Source organism: Ovis canadensis, chromosome 14 (genome assembly GCF_042477335.2).
Source record: "Ovis canadensis isolate MfBH-ARS-UI-01 breed Bighorn chromosome 14, ARS-UI_OviCan_v2, whole genome shotgun sequence".
Classification (NCBI taxonomy): domain Eukaryota; kingdom Metazoa; phylum Chordata; class Mammalia; order Artiodactyla; family Bovidae; genus Ovis; species Ovis canadensis.
Genome location: NC_091258.1, coordinates 15125066 through 15141280, shown reverse-complemented (window position 1 = coordinate 15141280; position 16215 = coordinate 15125066). Strand labels below are relative to the sequence as shown.

General features: G+C 41.3%; 1 protein-coding gene across 1 annotated transcript in view; it reads left to right on the top strand.

Annotated features, from left to right (window-relative positions):
• The window catches only part of GLG1 (golgi glycoprotein 1), a 124085-nt gene that overhangs the window by 85042 nt on the left and 22828 nt on the right, over window positions 1-16215 (top strand). Inside the window, exons 5-14 of the mRNA XM_069549568.1 lie at window positions 188-391; window positions 1316-1387; window positions 2316-2499; window positions 5273-5487; window positions 7729-7850; window positions 9310-9411; window positions 11196-11349; window positions 12298-12435; window positions 14560-14646; window positions 15883-15945. Coding sequence (XP_069405669.1) covers window positions 188-391; window positions 1316-1387; window positions 2316-2499; window positions 5273-5487; window positions 7729-7850; window positions 9310-9411; window positions 11196-11349; window positions 12298-12435; window positions 14560-14646; window positions 15883-15945 — 1341 coding nt within the window. The remainder of the gene's footprint in view (window positions 1-187; window positions 392-1315; window positions 1388-2315; window positions 2500-5272; window positions 5488-7728; window positions 7851-9309; window positions 9412-11195; window positions 11350-12297; window positions 12436-14559; window positions 14647-15882; window positions 15946-16215) is intronic.

The window sequence follows — 16215 nt, the reverse complement described above, 5'->3', positions numbered from 1 at the left end:
TATCAAGGACATCTTCTGTAACTTCCACAATGAGATTGGACCCCACCCTGTGCCTCAGTAGAACATTGGTAAACTTCTGTGCTGAGGTTTTTTGTTGTTTTTTGTTTGTTGGTTTTAACTAAATGATGTTTATTTTGAAGCTCATCTTGGTGAGAGTTTTGAAATGGTTGTATCCTTGCTATTTTAGGATGCACATTCACAGGGCGAGGTGGTGTCATGCTTGGAGAAAGGCCTGGTGAAGGAAGCGGAAGAACGAGACCCTAAGGTTCAAGTCTCTGAACTCTGCAAGAAAGCCATTCTGCGGGTGGCAGAGCTGTCCTCGGACGACTTTCACTTAGACCGGCATTTGTATTTTGCCTGCCGAGATGATCGGGAACGTTTTTGTGAAAATGTGAGTCAGCTCAGAAACTGTTCTTCTTTGCTTCCTTTTCTTCCTAGTTTCTTTCTTTCTTTCTTTCTTTTTTTTTTTTTTTGATACTTGATTCCAAAATTAAACCAACGCTGTCACATGTAGAAAAGCCATTGAAATGGAAGGTGGAGTAGGTCCCAGGAAAACAGGAAGTTATCTGGGTACTGGCTGCTCAGGCCAGAGGTGATATCTAGGGAACACTTGGTGTCAGTCTCCACTGCAATGTTCTTTCTACTTTATCTCACTTCTCAATTCAGTTCTTGGAAGTCTGTTTTACATATAGGAATCCTATCTTACCAGGGAATCCCATTCACGTATATCCCATGGCTAAAACTTGGCCATATTACTTATTTATGTTGAGGTGGTTTGGGCTAAGATGAAGGAAATAGCAGACAGCCAACTTTTAAAACCAAGTCCTTGGTTACTCCCTGCATACTCTATAGAACAACTTTCTAACCCTGTAGTCAGAAATAATCTCCACCTTTACCACAAAGGACTGAAGAGTGTCTCGTGTATGTTCCCACTCTTGTCTGCTATTGTGAGTTAATATAAGGGGACCACTGAACAGAGCCACTGCCAGAGCTTTACCGACGCTGACATTAAGTCATAAGAAGGGAGACTCATTGGCCCTTCTCTTGGCTCACTAATTAACAGTAAGTGCATCTGGGAGCACGCGACAGGAGCCAGGCGCCATGGGAAATTTTTCTTCCATATTTGCTGCAATCATTGTTTTCTTTCAAAGGCTGCTAAATTTTGTAAACGGCTGAGTCATGTGTTCAAAGATAGTCAGCATTATAATAATTTAATAGAAAGTCCTATATAAGATCATGAATTATGCCCAGCATGACTACTTAGCTAGTGATGATGCTGATGGTGATGGTGATGGTGTTGTACTCCGTCTTACAGACACAAGCTGGTGAAGGCAGAGTATATAAGTGCCTCTTTAACCATAAATTTGAAGAGTCCATGAGTGAAAAAGTAAGTATTTCTTTGAAACAGATCAGCATTTTATTCATTTTCCTAAAAGCTTTCTCAGATCCTCTCAAACAATATAAACTCATACCAAAATATAAAATACTGATACAGCTTAACCTTTCAGAGATAAAATACTGGGCCTTTAGTAGGAAACCAAAGCATATTAAATGTGAACGAAAAAAGTGAAGCTTCTCGTGATATCTGGACTTAGGGAAGTCAATGGGGAATCAATTTGGGGAGTAAAATCAAAGAATTTTAGTCAAAGTTACACTGAACCCATCCCTATGTACTCAAGAAGTTTCGACTAACCAAACCAGTGTGCTTCATAGGCAATTAGCGACTGAATTTCTCAGCAGCTGCCTCATTAAGCATTCTCATTACTGTAAGTCCTCTGTCCCTCAATGCATGCAAGACTCTTATGATTTTTAAAAGTAATTATTTGGGGCCTTGGTGTCTTGTCATTTACTTTCCTGTGCAGCTGAAGAACTATTTTTTATTTCATTTCCTTATATCATTTACTGTTGAATAATTAACAAGTACAGAGTGGAACTTCCAGGGTGTTATGTCAGTTGCCACTTTCATTCTGGTGAAATTTACTTTAGGGATATTTGTTGAAGAGGAAAAGAATACATTGTCAAGTTGATGTATGAGAATCTACCAAATATTTATGTGTTTGGACAGTTGCTATTGCTGCAGCAATCAGCAGCTCACCATAGAATTCCAGAGTTGCCCACTCATACATCGCTCCTTCTTGCCACTCTGTTTCAGCACACCTGTGCTCATTTTAACCAAACTCAAACACAGACATCTTGCTAACGACTGCAGTTGCTTATTGTGCCTGGCCATGAGCCTCTGCTTGTCTTAGAGGCACATGTGAGCGGCTGGACCACGTGAGCAGTCTCACAGCTCTCCTGCTGCACTCTCTCCTCAGTGTCGAGAAGCACTAACAACCCGCCAGAAGCTGATTGCCCAGGATTATAAAGTCAGTTATTCACTGGCCAAATCCTGTAAGAGTGACTTGAAGAAATACCGGTGCAACATGGAAAACCTTCCCCGGTCCCGGGAAGCCAGGCTCTCCTACCTTCTGATGTGTCTGGAGTCAGCTGTGCATAGAGGTGAGAGTTCATTTCTTTTTATCTTTTTCCACTCCTTTTTGTATCTTTCCTCCTGTGTTAGCTCTTTTGAGTACACCTGTCCCTATGACTCAAGAGTCTTTCTATGGAAGCAGAACTCTAGGCTGAGTGCTTAGAGGCCCTCAGTCTTGTTGAAGGCCTTTCCTCTTAATGGCCTTAAATTCTGTTTTTCTTTACATCCCAGCTTTTTTTTTTCTAAGTTTTATTTCTCAAATTCAAATTTTAATTTTTAAAATGCTTGTTGCACAGCAGTTTTAGGAGAGTCAGGGAAGTATAATGATTTAGCACATTAGCTTTGGGTCAGAGAGACATCAAATTATGACTCTTTCAGCAAAAACTAACTGGCTGGGTGACCATTGTTTATGCTTCTTAATCTCTCTAAATCTCACTTTTCTGTCTGTAAAACAAAAATACATTACCTGTGTTGAGGTGTTCTTACAAGGACTGAACATATTTGACATAGCACTTAGCATATGGTAAGTGATAAGTACTATTATTAGTCTAACGGTGTTTATGAAGCAATTAAACCGAAAAGGAAGAAAGGATTATCTCATAAGGTCAGACTCAGAGTCTGTTCAGTCCAAAAGTGAATCCTTGACAAAGGAATCAAGAAGGATGTTTAAAGGTCAGGGTCCTTAAGAAAGAGCACCTCTTGGGCCCTTCCTGGAGGCCCGGTGGCTGAGGCTTCGTGCTTCTGTAGGGTCAGGGTCCTTAAGAAAGAGCATCTCTTGGGCCCTTCCTGGAGGTCCAGTGGCTGAGACTCTGTGCTGCTGTTGCAGGGGTGAGGGTTTGCTCCTACATGCTGCATGTTTTGGCATAGCCAAAAAATTTTTCAAAAAAGGAATATTTCTTAATGTGGACTATAGGCTATTAAAAATGAAGTTCCTAGTGGCTTAATTAATCATGCTGGGACAATTTACTAGTGATTAAAAGTTAGGTGGGAAAAGATCAGTTGTTAAAGCTCAGAAGTTTGTGGTGATTTTTTTTTTTTTTTAATCTGGGCAGTTAAAATCTCTTAAACTTAAAAGCCAGTAGAATAGCAACCAGAGAGAGTGCATGGTCTTGGACTGACTACCAAACAAAGGACATTTTGAAGGCAATTTGGAGAATTTTGATTATGGTCTGGGTATTTGATGAAATTTTCCTGAAATGTAAAGGTGGAGATTGTTGACTAGTAAAGGCACATCATAAAACAGTATGACATCTAATTTGGTATTTTTTTAAAAAAATAGATAATCTTCTTAAACTGCAAATTAACAGGAAACACAAAAAGACTCAACAAGTACACGCCATAGGCTATGAACAGATAATTCATAGAAGTTATATAGATTGTTGGGAGTCCCTGGTGGCTCAGACAGTGAAGAATCGACCCACAGTGCAGGAGACTCAGGTTTGATCCCTGGGGCAGGAAGATTCCCCTGGAGAAGGGAATGGCTGCCCACTCCAGTAATCCTGTTATCACTAAGAAGTCTGACCACATTGAGTATTGGCAAGGGTGTGAAAGGACTGGAACTGCACTGCTGATGGGAATTTAAATGGCACAGCCACTTTGGAAAGTAGCTTGCCAGTTTCTTAAAAAAGTTCTGTATACATCTACCTTATGACCCAGCCGTGTAACTCCTAGATGTTTACCCAAGAGATGGGAAAGCACATGTCCATATAAACTTTCGTGCATGAATGCTCATAACAGCTTATTTGTAATAGCCCAACACTGGAGATAACCCAAATGTCCATAAATGGTTTAAAGAATTTTAAACAAATTGTAGTATAACCACATAATAGGATGATATTACTTGGCGGTAAAATGGAACACACTATTGATTCATGGTTGAAACTCAAAAAGTCTGAAGTCAGACCCCAAAAAGGAGTTCATACATAGCATGTGATTCCATCTATATGAACCTTTATATGAACTTTATTGACATGAGCTTCTAAAAACTGCAAACTAGTAAACCAATCTGTAGTCATAGAAAGCAAAGCAGTGGTTGACTGGGCATGAGGTGAGTGGTAGAGAGGAAGGGGAGGGATTCTAAAGGAACATGAGGAAACTTCTGGAGTTGATGGATATATGTTCAGTATCTTGATTATGTCGATGGTTCCACTGATGCGTATGTATGTCAGACTTATCCAGTTACATGTTTTAAAAGTGTAGTTTGTTACGTGTCATTTATACGTTGGTGGTAAATAATTCACCTACAATGCCGGAGATGCAGATTTGATCCTTGGGTCAGGAAGATCCCCTGGAGAAGGAAATGGCAACCCGCTCCAGTGTTCTTGGTGGAGAAGCCCACAGACAGAGGAGCCTGGCGGGCCACCGTCCATGGGGCTGCAGAGTCAGCCACGACCGAGCGCAGCATGGCAGCATGCTGCAGTCACGTTGTTGCTGTTTTTTTAATAAGTTTTCGCAGATGGCATTGACAGCTCAAGGAAGAGCTGGGGAGCCATAGTGAGTGTCTGAAGTTTTTTTCCGCAAGCTTAGATTCTATAAGCCAGGGATTTTCCTGGCTTTCATTTTCACCCTAGTAGTTATCTTATACTGATAAGACTTCTGTTGGCAAAACACATGCATTCTTAGTTCAGTAGTATAGATCTGTGTAAGACAGAACACTAGTCTTTGGAGTTTTATGCTGATAAAGCTTTTGCTGAATTCTCAGCGTTTCAGTCGTATATTGGAGTCGAGGGGTAGACTTGTGCTTCCCATGGGTGGCAGCATCTGACCCCGATGCCCGCGGTGCTGTGCCTTGCCTCCGTACAGGGCGGCAGGTGAGCAGCGAGTGCCAGGGGGAGATGCTGGACTACCGCCGCATGCTGATGGAAGATTTCTCTCTGAGCCCCGAGATCATCCTGAGCTGCCGAGGGGAGATCGAGCACCACTGCTCTGGGCTGCATCGGAAAGGGCGGACCCTGCACTGCCTGATGAAGGTGGTGCGGGGGGAGAAAGGGAACCTTGGGATGAACTGCCAGCAAGCGGTAAGGACCCATTTTCTCCTGCCATTTTTGATGTTAAAACATTTTATCTGCTGAGGAACTTCCTCTTCCTGAGCTTATTTATCTGGATCATCTGTGTCATCACAGTGAACTTTAGGTATTAAGAACTAGGCAAAAACTGAAGATAGATGATCTAGAAGGAGAAAATGTTCTCAGTTGTCTACTTCAGTATCTATCCTTAGCCAGATGGAGGAATGTTCTGCAGTAGTTTGTTTCTCAGAGTTTTCTTTCTTGATGCAATAGACTTCCACACTTGTCTGTGATTGACCATTAATTTTCTTTGTTTTCTGCTTGGTGGCTTTGATTTAGTGATCTGTTAACAAACTGTGAAGCTTCAGAATAATTATTAATGAGTATATACTCTTCCAAATACCCTGTGAACATGAACTTAAATTCTTTTCAGCTATGACTGAACAACTCTGGGCCCAGTCTCTCCTAGACCAAAGAGACTGCTGTTTGTCCTCTAGACGAATCATTTTTTGGAAGTGTTTTCTTGGGTTTTTCTAAGCAGTCAGGGAAGGAATAGACGTATAATCGCGTAACCATGCACGTCCTTAGTTAACGTCCCGCGCTGCTATCACTGGATTCTGGTGTGGTGGTGATCCCTTGAGCTGTTAACCTCCTGTTCTATCAGCACTCACTGTCATCTTTTAGAACCTGTAGTCTGGTGCATGCATGGAGGATGCTCAGAGTTGGCCTGTCAATCATGGATATTTAATTGATACGGTTCTTAGAGAAATTTTCAGACTTGCATATGCTTAATAACAGTCTCTCAAAAAAAGATGTAAATATTTTGGTCTTCATTAGCAAACATCATAAATAAAATTGGTAGTCATTTGACAGTAGTAATAATCTTCCTACTGACTAACCACTGCATTTTGTAGCTTCTTCAAATTGCCACAAAGAATTGGTATAAATAATTTCCATCCCAGGAAATTGGAAATTTTTCCTATTTCTCTCATCTTGTTTGTTGACTTCTTTGAGAATAGACAGATTTGGGGTTTTTCTTTTTTCATTTTCTTTTGATCTTTGTTCTCTGATCAAATATGTGATGGGGTCACTGCTTTTGTATGAACCTCTCTGAGCTTGTAGGTAAAATGTATGAGGCTCAGAGAAGGCTCCTACAGAGGCTAAATCCATGACACAAAATGTCTCCAATTCTTTAACTTGGAACAAAGGGAGCCCCAAGCAGAAGGATTGTAGTTTTCAAATTTGCTTTGTGTTATTTAAGATTTCCACCCCAAAACACCATCTGCTGCCCATCTGTAGTAATAATGATTATTTTTAATCGGTAAAAAGCTTTGCAGCTTACACAACCTTCTATATATTATTTTTTGTTATAATCCTCCACAGTTAAAAAATCTGGAATTTAGAGGTTAATCAACTTGCCTTTGTTCTCAGAGCTAATATCTGGCAGTGCCAGACTATTAATAGAACTCAGGTTTTCTCATCCTTAATTTAGAGCTTTTTCTTCTGTGCCCCAGCTGCTTTCTCCTCAAAGACAGGAAAAAAAAGAATCTGAGGCACATCTTCTCATGCTTTCAAATGACAAAGGTTGGAAGCAGAAGTAAATGTTAAAGAATAAATTCTCATTTTCAGCTGCATAATGACAAATATTTTTCTGTATACTGTGATAGACAAGCTCTGGTTTATCTCTTAGGTATATTAAAAAAGTTGAGAAAAAATAGGAAATTACAAGTAATATTATATTCTTATTTTCTATAATTGATATTTCTTACAACTGAAATCTCACCTCTCCTTTTAATGAACCAGAGTATACTTGTTTTATGCCAGTGTCTTTGCAGCAAAATTCAAATTCTAGATTTTTAAGACCAAATCAGATCTCTTATTGGAAATATCTTCTGTTGACTCTTCTCCACTCAGGTCTGGCTTGGCACTGAATATCAAATTTACAATAATTTGATTAATAGATGTGAGGATAGAGGCAGCTTTTATATTGTAAGGTTCTTCTGCAAATATCCAGGGATGGTTCAATCAGGTAGGCAAGCTGTCCCTACAATGAGTTATAATCCTGCAGAGTAGGGGAACCAGTTGCAACATGTTTGACCAGAGCTGTTGAGCTTGGCCAGTGACAACCGTAGCACTGTGTTAAGAGTACATTGTGATATCCCATACTGAGAACCGATTCAAGATACAACACTGCTCACCCTAGATGTTAAGTGACTTTCTTTCTTCCTTCTTATTTTTTTTTTTTCAATCCAGCTTCAAACACTGATTCAGGAGACTGACCCTGGTGCAGATTACCGCATTGATAGAGCTTTGAATGAAGCTTGTGAATCTGTAATACAGACAGCCTGCAAACACATAAGATCCGGAGACCCAATGTAGGTTATCTTGTTTGTGGTATTTATCCACACATTGTATCTGGCAGCGCAACATGGGGAACATAGCCTCAAATGACTTTCGGATGGTTCAACAACTGAAATTTCATGAAACAGGAACACATACCAGCTTTTGTTAAGACTAGTGTTGGGACTGAGACCTGGGTTCTGCCTCATCTGTGAGGTGGAGAACCTAGTCCTGGCTTTGTCGTGATGTCTGATGGCAGTGACTGTGAATGCAGTCTCAGACATTAGGTCACTGAATCACTCTGCTTAATGGCCAAATAAAAGAGAAAGTCTCAGGGTAGAATGACACATGCTTTGTTGGGCTTTATACTTTCCATTCCACTTGTATATTGACTCATATACGTTGGCTTCTTGACAATTATTGGAGAGTAATTAATTGTACTTGAAATAAAACACAAAATGTGGTGGTTGGAAGGGTTCATTGTGGACACAGTGAACTCTGAAGTTATATCCAAGATCTAGGAAAGCTGTAAAATGCTGTGATAAATCACTGGAGTCTCACGTATTGATTTTATCCTATATGATATACAAATAGCTGTTAAAACCAGGTTGCAGGAAAGAACAGGTTTCCCATTCTGCAAAAATCTTTATAGCCTGCAGCCAGCAGTGCCCAACTGTGTAAAACAAATGCAGCCCACGTTTCTCATCGTTCTACTATGCATACCCTCCAGCTGTTCATGCTGAGGTAAGAGGTTAGAGAGAGGTCTTCTTCCTTAAGGAAGGAGGTTGGAGGAAGTAGACAGACACTGTGAAGACTGACTGTTTACCAATAGGAAAACAACTCGGCCAACTGTTAAGGAGGCGGGGGGAATACCTACAGATAAAGTAGATTTAAGATACTATCAATTAAATGCAGGATGTAGACCTTTTCTGGGTCCTGATTTGAACAGACGTGAAAAGGCATGAGACAATTGGAAAAATTTTGAAAGCTGACAGGATATTTCATTATGTTAAGGATTTTTAAATTAATTTCTTTGATGGATAAAGGTATTATGTTTCCATATTATAGAGAAACATGCTGAAGTATTTACAAATGAAATGATAGGGTATCTGGGATTTACTTCAAAATATCATCTAAGGGGGTATAGGGTTAAAACAAACTTGGCCGTAGATTGATAAAGCTATGGGAGGGGAAGATGGATATTATATGATTCTCTACTCTTATATGGGTTGGAAGTTTCTCATAATAAACAGCTAATTATAAAGCAGCTGCACACAGATCTTGTATAAGCTGAGTCCTCAGTGCTAAGTGGCTCTGAAGTTGATAGAAGGCAGAGTCACGGTTAGGTTAATCTGAGTGATTCTTGGGAAAGTAAGTTCCTGATTGCCTAGGAAAATAGCTGAATGGCTTTTTCTGCAGACACGGAAGTACTGGTATGAGAGTTCTGAGCCAGAACTGCCCCTTGTTATAATTTCACCCCTGTTTTCTGCCCAGGATCCTCTCGTGCCTGATGGAACATTTATACACAGAGAAAATGGTGGAAGATTGTGAACACCGTCTCTTAGAGCTGCAGTATTTCATCTCCCGAGATTGGAAGTGAGTATTCTGAAGCCATAATAAGTGTAAGCCTCTGCCTATTCTCCTGGATAGTCACTGTCCTTCACATTTATTTTTTTAAATAATCACTAGTAATTTGTTTTTGTTAAGTTGTGGGATAGCTGGCACTTTGATCTCCAGAAAAAACCTCTTTCTTGCTTTCAGAACAGTATGTAAAGGCAGAGACAGCCCCTGCAGGTCTGTCCCCGTGTCCCCATTAATTACTACGTTGGCAGGCAGGGCCACCTGTTTCTGATATCACAGACATCCATCTGGAAAGAACTTGGGCACCTGTGGGGCAGCGGAAGCATCTTCGAATACATCTCTAAGAAGAGAGTAGTGATTTTTAATTTTTATTGATTTGTCTTGGGTATGGGATTTTACTATTTCTGTGACTAATTCAAAGTCATTAAATTCATCCTATCTTAAGAAGCTCTTATCAATAAATGACAACTTGATTGTCTTCTCAACCTGTTAACCAGACAAGCAGAGAGGGAGGTGAGCTAAAAGACTCTCTGTCATAGTCAGAATAACTGTTGTGTTGGCTGCAGTCTCTCTCTTTCCACACCTTATTTTCCCTTCCCACCTCTGGACCAGGCTGCTCTTCCTGCCCCTCAAGTTGAGCTGCTTCCTGATTCAGTTGTTTTTAGCCGCGTGGTCATTTTTTTTTTCCTGGTGATTAATATATGTTTTACCCCCATACTTTACTGAAAAGAGATTATTCGAAGACTCAGTGTGTTTTTGTTTCCTCAAGTTAGCTCCTGAAAGGACTTCAGAAAGTGGGGTGGGAATTTCCTCATGCTTACTCATGCTGTCTAAACTGAAATAGGAAAGAGCTAACTGAGTCTATTACCTTAAAAAATTATGTCTTTGGGTTTTGGTTTCTAATGTCTTTTGGTTTTTTTCTCTTCTGTGATTCCTTCGTCCATGATCAAAAGATGCTTCACAATCTTCATACTTTTAATTGGAAGATAATTGCTTGATAATATTGTGTTGGTTTCTGCCATTATTCAACGTGAATCAGCCATAGGTGTTTGTATGTCCCCTCCCTCTGGAACATCCCTCCCACCTCCCACCCTGTGCTGCACAGTCTTTAAAGCTGCTTATTAAATATTAGCCTTTTTCCTCCCATTAAGTAGCCCTCCCTCAAATTTGACAGTATCATGTAGACAGAATGAAATGTCCATTGGTCTGATTTGGAGATGCATCTGGCTCATCACCTAACTCACTGTCTCCAGAGTCAGAATTAACTGTCAGAAAAGTTTTTAAACTGATAAGCATGTACAGGTACACTAAAAATGTAACTGCCTTACCTCGCATAGGAAACTGCTAGAAAGGAACTTGAGTAGATTATTTATCTTGTCCTTTTCTGATCTTAAATGAATCTAGTATAGCAGGTTGGATTGAATTATACTCACACTTGGAAAAAAGTGTTAAGGAAAAGTTGCAAAGTGCCTGGTGATCGCTACAACCCTTGTTGTCTCCTTTCAACCAGGGCATGTGAATGCCGAGTCTGTTATTGTAATGTCGTGTGCCTTACACTGCAAGATACTGTCTTTGAGGTAGAACTTAAATCTTCTGTTTTAAGGGTTAAACTTCTCCAGATTGACTACTATGTGTTCTTGAAGAACAGAATTCAGAAATATACTTGTGCTTACCTGCTTTCTCCAGTACCCTAGAAATGATTGTCAACCGGTACACAGACAGTCACCTTGCGAAACCCCTTAGCATGTCATTGGGAGGAAAGGCGTAGAAAGACTGTGTCTGAACTCTTAACCTTACAGGCTGGACCCTGTCTTATACCGCAAATGCCAGGGAGATGCATCGCGTCTTTGCCACACCCACGGTTGGAATGAAACTAGTGAACTTATGCCTCCCGGAGCTGTGTTCTCCTGCTTATACCGCCATGCCTACCGCACTGAGGAGCAGGGCAGGAGGGTATGCACGCGATACTGACTTCATTTCTTCCTGTCGGTCGTTTGTTTAATTCGTTTGCTACAAACTGTTGTGATTCTTGTTCATCCTAAGACAACTGTTAGTGTATCTGGTGAAGAGGTTACTTCATTACCTGAAGGTTCTTCATTCAGTGACTGTACATAGAGTTGTTCTACCACCTTCTTCCCATCTGATTTTATGTTTTTAACAAAGTGAGAGGACATTTCCGGTTTTTCTTTATGTTACCAAAATCTAAACAGACAAGTAGATAGATTCTGCCACCCTAATTTTATATAGCTTTAAAGACCCATTAGAAGCTCTTACCCAAGACGTAAAGGGCTGTTAGGCGTCTGCGCTTGGTGGAAGGACCCGTAATGCCTGTACTGATGAGGCCTCCCCCAGGTGCACTGGGGGGCTGCAGCCTCCTCCCCCACTCCTGGTATTCCTCTGCCCTGAGTGCTGCCTCTTGTTGGGAAATTTGTGTATGCTTGGCAACATTTGCTGCCTGCCGGTCCCATACTGTTTATTCTCTCTTAAATCAGGACCATCATTCTACTCCACGTTCACAGAGTCGTGGCACATCAGCTTAGCTAAACAAAAAAACTCTCTACCTTATCCAGACAGATCCCATTCACATTCTAATCGACATTTGACTTACAGTATTATATATTTCATGTGTACAGCGTAGTGACTCGGTCCTAGCTCATGTTTATCAGGATCCTCTGAGAAAAGGATAGTGTTGCATACAATATTTTAGAAAATGCTGAACGTTTCATCACATTCCAAGAGGTAAAGGTGTTCAGAAGCCTCCTAGAACATTTAATTTTTCTTCTGGAAGAGATGAGATACAGAGTTTGGTTCAAATAACTGTAAAGATGTATCAGTTTTCCGATGATAGATTTTTCTATATCTCGTGTCGTTCGGTTAGTATTTTGCTCATTTCTCATATAGCTCTCACGGGAATGCCGGGCTGAAGTCCAGAGGATCCTCCACCAGCGTGCCATGGATGTTAAGTTGGACCCCGCCCTCCAAGACAAGTGCCTGATCGATCTGGGGAAATGGTGCAGTGAGAAAACAGAGACGGGGCAGGTAGGTGGCAAAGCGACCTGTTTATCCCGTGGTGACAACAGTAATGCTGGTCCCGACGAGCATTTACGTGGGCTAGGCACCGTGAAATCCATCTCCACGGACTTCACAGAGGGATTTGTTACGTTATTCATTGTTCTCTCTATAAGAAATCCTGAGGAAAATGTTCCCTTTGGTCTCTGTAATTGTACTTCTCCTAAGCAGCTAGTTTGGTTTAATGTTACAGTTATTGCATTTTATAACTGATTGTTTTCTCTCCTTGTGCTGCCTCTTGAAAAGCCTTGAGCCAAAGATACAGCCTTCCTTTAGCAAGCGCATAAGATTCTGTTGCAGGCATTTTGTGTACTGACTTGCTACTGGCTTCATTCCACTTTCCTTAAAGTTTCCCTTTTTTTCTGACTCATTTTTAATTTATTTTATCTTGCTTTTTTTTTTTTCTTTTATAAGGTACGTCAAGTCCTTTTGAGGGAAGGCAGGGTGTAAATATTTACACTGATATGTAAATACTGATATGCGTGAATAGTGTATGCGCTTGCCCTACCACAGATCTAAAAGAGACGTAGGAACGGGATTACATTTTCCACTTAGTAATCGATACAACTGATGTTCAGAGAAATGAAGTGTACTGACTTTCTTGCTCAGAGCTCATAACCCTAGCCAGGCACTTGTTACATTTTATTATATAACCTCTTCAGGAAAGTGTAGAAGAGGACAAGTCCCAAGAATCAGGTACGTGCTCTAAGTGGCTTGTTAGGATCTTGTGCCTAGTTTAAAAAAAAAAAAAAATGATATGTAAGATATGTTACTGCATCCAGCACAGTAAGTGGGAAGATGGCTTATCTTTCATCTCTAGGTGAAGGAACCCAGCCGTGCGAAGCAGCTGCTAGTTTAAAGCCCCGTTAATACTAGAGCGAGGCATGAACAGTTCCAAAACACCCCCTGGGGTTAAACTAGTAAAAAGTCACACATGCAGGAACTGGACAGTTTTTTAAAGCAACATAACGCCTACTCAGATCTGCTGGCCTGGGAATATCATTTTTGGCCGTCTGTTTCCTGGGCCTGCTGTAGTTCTGTCGAGTTTATTATTAGAAAGTGCCATATAATTTAGCTTTCTGCTGCCTCTGTCTAATGAAACAAGGGATGTGGTCATATGGAATCCCACGAAACAGTTTCCTTTCATACCCTCTGTAAAGTAACAGTGAGAAAGCTTTACAGCCCATCACTATTGAGTTAAACTTAGGAAATGCGTTTACAAATGGAATTTTCCCTTCAGCCATTTATCTCCTCCCAAAAGTTTTATGCATTTTCCTTTAGGGTCCCCCAGCCCTTCACTCCCTTTCTGACTCTTGTATAATTCCTGCAGTCCTTCTCCTCCCCTTCCATTCTGATTCCAAAACAGATTCTTGCAGAATAGTCAGGAAGTTAAACTTGATCCTTTAACGGAGCCCTTTGCTGAGAAATAGCTGTTCATGTGCTTTGGGAAAGTAAGCTAAATGTAAAACGTAAAACCTCTAGGTGTAATAATAGACTGGTGTTGCAAGGTAGCTCCAGCTCAGCCCCCAAGTAAGACAGCGTTTAGTTACTCAAGCTCCAGTGCTCACCTGTTGTGCAGGTGCCCTCAGAGGATCCTTTCACGCGGGCAAGGGCTGGAGTCCCAGGCTTGATTTGCAGGACCTATCCATTCTCCACTGTGTTTTAGACCCTGTGTCCCCAGGCTGCTTTGCCCATGAGGAGTCTTAAAATACGCCATCTCTTGCACTGTATATTTTGTCCAGTGATTATCATGAAAGTGCAGATTAGCAGGGTGCTGACGGAATGGAATGAAGGCCTGTAAGAGCTTCAGACTCTGAGAACACCTGAACGTTGCCTCTTTGGCAACGTTTGGCCTTCTGAAGGATTGGCATGGTTGCTGTACTTCTTTGACCCTCTTAACCTCCCTGATACGTCAAATCATTCATTATCTTTTCAACAATCCCAATTGGGGGAATCAAGTAAAGCTTTAGCATTTTGTTCAGTGAAGGCATTTTAAAAAGAGGAGACCTCTGTAAAGGAAGTGGACACTGTTGTCTCGTCTCCCCTTGATCGTTGGTATAGTTAACACGCTGAGAGCTTGCCTTTTCCTTGCAGGAGCTTGAGTGCCTCCAGGACCATCTCGACGACTTGGCTGTGGAGTGCAGAGACATAGTCGGCAACCTCACCGAGTTAGAGTCTGAGGTACGCAGTTTGCAGCTAGTGGAAGGAAAGTGCCCTGCCAGCAGCCTTTCTTTCCTTCTTAGTTCTGCTGTTTCTAGACTCTTGAGAGAGCAGCTTCTCTGTAGAACAAAAGCAACCTTGTCAGATTGCCTGCCTTCTTTATCAAGAAGAGTATTGTGATGCTTCCTGAACCCCTTTCCTCGTTTCTCCAGCATTTAGCCCTTTGATCTGCTTCATAAATCGGAATTAACACAGTGACTAGACCAGTATTAGTCACATTCAAGGATAGCCCAAGCACTCCTATTCTGTCATCCTTTAGCTCTTACAGTTAGATCATTTGGTAATATGTGTTCACTGAAATAAAAGCCTGGAATTTGCAGTTAAACGTGGAAGACTGATTACATGTGTTTTTCTTTGTTCCATCCTAAAACCCACTAAAATATAAAAAGTGAGATTTAAAAAAGCTTCTAAGCATAGGCATACTATTTCAAAATACAGAGATTATCATTGAAGGGGAGGCAGTTAAAAATGCTTAAGTTGTTTTATAGGGCCAGACATCAGGGAAACGGGGAATTGCTGTTTTATCATTAGCCTTTTAGAACTATTTAAGTTGTCAGAATGGGCAATATATAAAATTATATTTCTCAGGGTCTTTTTTTTTTTCACTTCTATTTTTCAGAAGTGTGCTGCCTTCTTTTATCTCCTGTCAGCTTCTGTCTTATTCCCATCATCCTTGTGGGCTAATGAGGACATTCTGGGGTGTGCAGCTCTTTAAAGGACAATGTTATTTCAGCAGCTGGTGCTGCACAGCAGTTACTGCCCTAGAAGGCGGTTAGTGTGTGTTCCCAAAGGGCAGCGGTTTGTCATCTGGTCTGATGGCAGGGTGATAGATGTCAGTTACTCCTGTTTTCATTTTGAACTACTTGGCTCTGGGGAGAAACTCCAAAGGCTTTACATAGTCTAGTATTATTTGTAAATTTTTTTTCTCCCCACTGCTCTTAATCCTGCCTTCCCTCTTGTTCAAGCGCAAGGGGAATCTGCCTCTGGAAAACTCGCCTTCCACAGTGCTGTGAAGGAACATTAGAGGAGGAGTGTAGCACCTCTGTTCACGCTCACTGAAATGCTGGGAAAGCTCCCAAGCGCACTTAATGGGTTATTTACCCATCAGATGACACTGACGCAGAGAAGGAAACAGCTCCTTCCCCCACCCCTGGCCCTTTTCTAAAGCAGAATTACTCATGTTTTAATTTTCTACAGGATATTCAAATAGAAGCCTTGCTGATGAGAGCCTGTGAGCCCATCATTCAGAACTTCTGCCACGTAAGTGACATCGGGAGGAACATGGGTTAGAGCCGATTCCACTAGGGCTCTGGCCCCGACGTGCATTGGACTTACAGTGCCCACATTATTCCTGAGTGATAGCCAACTTTAACAAGTTAGAGCTGAGAATGTAAACAATCAGGAGGAGTCCGCCACCCTGGGAAACCCTGTTTGCTGACCCCTCGTGGACGGCCAGAGAGGTGGTTAGAAGCCCTTGCAAGATGCCCTTTGTAAGGGAAGGAGAAGGGGGAACCCGTTTGGCAGGACTGA